The sequence below is a fragment of the Orbicella faveolata genome, unplaced genomic scaffold (assembly GCF_042242905.1).
Source record: "Orbicella faveolata isolate gen_17 unplaced genomic scaffold, um_ofav_v1 contig_2, whole genome shotgun sequence".
Taxonomy (NCBI): Eukaryota; Metazoa; Cnidaria; class Anthozoa; order Scleractinia; family Merulinidae; genus Orbicella; species Orbicella faveolata.
This window is the reverse complement of record NW_028301547.1, coordinates 27340001-27344575: the sequence shown is the minus strand read 5'-3', so window position 1 is coordinate 27344575 and position 4575 is coordinate 27340001. Positions and strand designations below refer to the sequence as shown.

Genomic DNA, 4575 nt, shown 5'->3' with positions numbered 1-4575 from the left:
CATGGGTACTGATAATTTTGCCACTCCGACATTTTGGTGATAACAGAACAGCCAAAAAACAGACGAAATTGTCAACATGTTGAAATTTCAAAAATTTAGCTTTTAGTTTAGACATTTCAGGGTCATTTCATATCGGTAATATATACCACTCTAAACGATACTTTCACTTTTTTTAAACCAACATATTGGAATGAGCTGGCCTGTAGTTGACAGAGCCATTGGTATCAAGAATAAGGCGTTTTCACTCACGTGGTCAGTTTATTGGAACAGCAGAAATTTTTTAACTTAAGAAAAGAGTTCAACTCCCACAGGATTGGTTTGGTACACCAACATGGCCGTCGTTTCATTGTTTAGGAACACCAATATATGGCTGTCGTGACGTAATATATCAAACGCGAGAGACAGTGTTTCATCGGGATATCCAAACCAAGAAGAGAGTTGAAAATGCGACGCTGCATTCAGGGTGTTTGGATAGCCGATGAAACACTGTCTCGAGTGTTTGATATATCTTCTCAATCGCAACAAAAACTAAGGAGTAAACGGAGAAGTAAAATTGTCAAAATCTATGCTAATTAAGACCGGGTATCCAAACCTCCTTCACGTTGTGATTTTCTTTTTTTCTTATTTATCAATAAGTTTGAGAAGGTATGTGAAAACGTTCCATAAACGTTTTCTCATTTAGTCAAATCCAGTGAAAATTCATCAGCGCGAATTCTAAACTCTCTTTACTCCTCCAGTCTCGGGTTCAAAAAAGGAATTCTCCCGACTGATTACTGCACTTTTGTTGCAATGAAAGTTCTGAGACTTTGGTAATGTATCAAAACATCTGTCACCTGTCTGCATAGCCTTCCTGGCCGGCGTTCAAAGCGCTTCGCACTTCCAGTTTCCCCCTCACCCTCTTCTTTGAACCCCGGCCTCGCAGGCGACTGTCTGCTGCTTATCAGTGCATTTTTAAATGCCCATTATTTACTGTTTTTAAAACAGTGTTTGACTTGCACTGAGCAATACTTTCGTTTTAAATAATGATGAATTAAATGGAATGAGCATGCAGAGACATAAGGATTTCAATGTATTATAACTACATTTGCGGTGTTCATTTGTCGTAATAAATGCGGCGCAGTTTTAATTCTGCGCTATAAAAATAAATTCTGCACGGATGGAGTCAGACTGTTTGTTAAAAGTTGGCTTTAGGTCTTTTATATAAAAAAGGTGAAGTCTGCATACGAGCCAAGTGGCCCACCAGGCCGGAGCTCATCCCGGTTTCTGTAGCGTTAAGCGACTAGGAACATTTCTACTCCCCCCTGTGTGAGATGCTGGTCCATCGCAGGGTTACCCCCAGCATTTAGTTCGCCGATATCCATTTCATACACCTGGGTGGAGAGAGGCACTACGAGAGTAAAGTGTCTTGCCCAAGAACACAACACAATGTCCCCGGCCAGAGTTCGAACCCAGACCACTCGTTTCGGAGTCCAGCGCACGACCCTCTTTCATAAAAAGCATCTCATAAATTTGTTTTGATTGTCTAAGAAGTTTTAACTGGCCGAAAATTTGACCATCTGGGCTTCATCAGAATACGTGTTCATGAAATCCATCCGTTTTGTTTAAGATGTTTTTCATTTATCCTATCGTAATGGCATCGCGGTTTTAGTTCCGCTTTAAACCATAAACGAACAAAACCTTAGCGTCGGACCTTAGCTTTATTACTTCTATTTTAGTTTAAACTTTTGTTTTGATCCTTACGTCTTTACTCAAAGCAGTTTGTTTTCAGTTTTTTAACATGACGCGTAAAGCAAACAGGCACGCAACATCTTTAAGTTCGATGACGCATTTACTACTGTCACAAAAAAAATTAGATAACGTGGCAAATAATTCATCAAGAAATTTGCGCGCTAAATTAAAAACGGAACAATCACCGGTCAGTTTGGATTGTGTGTGAGGAAAACTCCGTCAGGGAAAACACACAATTATCATGGTGTCTTCGTTTTCGAAAAACTCCGTTTTCAAAATGTTTGCTCTCCCCACTAAAAGGCAAAGACGGCGTTTTCAAATTCCTCCTGTTTGAAGAGCGTTTTGGAAAGCTCCGTTTTTGTGACGGATTAGTGTGGACGGTATTTGTAACCGTAGAAATAATGCTGCGTTTTCAAATTTCTCCGGCCTAGTGTGGATGGGGCCTTAGTCTTCATTTAATAAATTTCAAATCTATGATAATTCATCAACTTTAATCACAGGACTAAACATGGCCATGACGTAGTTTCGACATCTTGGTTTTAGTTTCGATTGAGAGGAAAAATCAAACACTCAAGACAGCGTTTAACCGCATTTCCAAACACCTCAGTCGAAGTTCGTCAAAAATACTTCTCTACGCGTCGTATTTTCCACTTTCTTTTCGGTGTTTGGAGATGTGGTCAAACACGGTCTTTCGTCTTTCGATATATTACGTAAAACTCCATACAAAGTTTCTAATCAGGTTTTAGGCAGACAGGCAGGTCCAAGACAGCTGAGGCTGTCTTAAAAACATGGCACGTGAAAGCTAATAAGTTACCGAGGGACTTCACTCGTCCGGATCCACCTTTGAAAACAATTAGTTTGTCTTGCAGAAACATTTAATTCATATTACGATAAAAATTCGGACTTTGAGTAGTAGAAAAAGACTCAAATGTATTACAATCGTGCTCAGTTTATAATGCCTAATTGAAATAATAGTGCGAAGTTTTTTTTCTTTGCGGAACAAGTCACTATCTGAACCATCGTTAGAATGCGTGTTAAGAAAAAGCCATCTGCTTTCATGAAAAATTTTACTTCTAAGTTATTTTGCGGTAAAAAAAAAAACAAATAGGTTTCAGCCCTTAATTATAGACATTGGTTTAAAATGTAATTTACACAACTTACTAGGGCAGTTTCGAAAACTAAATGGAGTCCGAATGTCACCTTTCTATGTTACGCAAATTCAAATTGAAATTCAACTTTTCCTTAAATCTTTTCTTATTACCGAAAACAAGAAGTAAAACCACCTTCAAAAATCTTTTTTTCAATATATGCCCTTTCAGGAATGAGACAAAGAAAGCTGCCATTGTGATAGTTGTTTTAATTCAAATTCAAATTCAAGTTCAGCAGCTTTTACTAACTGACACTTTAATGGAAATTGCAAACAAAACTGTCAGTTTTTGCATTTGAAGATCTAAAACGTACCTTAGATTAAGTTCTATTTTACTAGGTATTTTCGTTTCTCTGACAATAGTGACGCGCAAAAGGAAAATAAGCCATTAATTTGAACCAAAATGTCAAAAAAATCACTCAGTATACGTATTCATCGGTGCTATATGAGATATAGTTGTAAAGCACTCAAACCAGCCGCCGTCTACATCTCTTAAGATCAAACCATCTCGTGCGCAACTCAGCCCACAGTACCACTTCACTGCAAAACCACTCAGTGATCTGTTTTAACGTTCAAGCTGTGTAATGAATGAAGCTAGCCCACTCTACTCATCGTTGATCGTTAACTGTGTGTTCAACGCCTTCTCAGCCGACATCGCTATCATGTTGAACATTTTAACAATCCATGCGATCAGAAATACTTTGTCATTACCAAAGCCTTTACAGACATGGCTCCTGAGTCTTGCTGTTTCTGATCTTGGTGTTGGTTTACTTGTTCAACCTTTGTCCATCACTCTGATGGTCAATCCTACTAATTCCACCAGAACCGCGTTTAACATCATCGCAGTTTTGTTTGGTAATGCCTCGTTCTTTAGTGTTGTGGCCATAAGTGTCGACAGATTCTTGGCCATTCATCCTCATTTCAGGTATCAGGAACTTGTGACTCACAAGTGTGTTGTTACTGCGGTAATATTAATTTGGGTTTTATGTGTTTCTTTGCCATTCATTTTGATGGTGAGTTCTAGAGAACTCGTGAACATGGTTGTCATTACTATTTTAGGCTTTTGCTTCATAATTACAGCACTTGTTTATTCCAGCATTTATTTCACTGTAAAACATCATAGGAACCAAATTCAAGTAGAACAAGCACAAGTAGCTCAGAACGTCCAGAATAACCAAACTGAAAGTGCTGCGAGGCAGAGAAAATCTGCTGTCAGCGCATTCTACGTATTTCTCGTGTTTTTAGTTTGTAATTTGCCAGAGTATTGCGTTGCAGTTGCCCATCTGATATCTCTGCCAAGTACCGCTTTAATTGGTCTGTGGGCTTACTCACTGACCCTGTTGTTCCTTAATTCCTCTCTGAATCCTGTTATTTACGGCTGGAAGATGAGACACAATCGACACGCTATGATAGAGGTACTGCGAAATATATTTCCAAGACAAACCCAAGCAAACTTGTAGTTACTTGACAGTTCTGTTAACTTTAGAAATGTCAGTACAACTAACAGTTTATCTCGACCAAGAAACTAATTTTTAGTCATTATTTTAGCTTAATTCGTGTACATCCGGCAGACTTTAGTCTGTTAATATAAATGATGTCCAAAACGTACCTTAGATTGAGTTTTATTTCACTAGGTATTTTCGTTTCTCTGGCAATAGTGACGCGCAAAACGGAAAATTAGAGATTAATTCAAACAAAAA

General features: G+C 38.4%; 1 protein-coding gene across 1 annotated transcript in view; it reads left to right on the top strand.

Moving 5' to 3' along the window:
- Window positions 1-3078: 3078 nt before the first annotated feature.
- The window catches only part of LOC149112670 (uncharacterized), a 1568-nt gene continuing 71 nt past the window's right edge, over window positions 3079-4575 (top strand). Inside the window, exon 1 of the mRNA XM_089289150.1 lies at window positions 3079-4575. This exon is cut by the window's right edge and continues 71 nt beyond it. Coding sequence (XP_089145276.1) covers window positions 3460-4335 — 876 coding nt within the window. The 5' untranslated portion in view covers window positions 3079-3459 and the 3' untranslated portion in view covers window positions 4336-4575.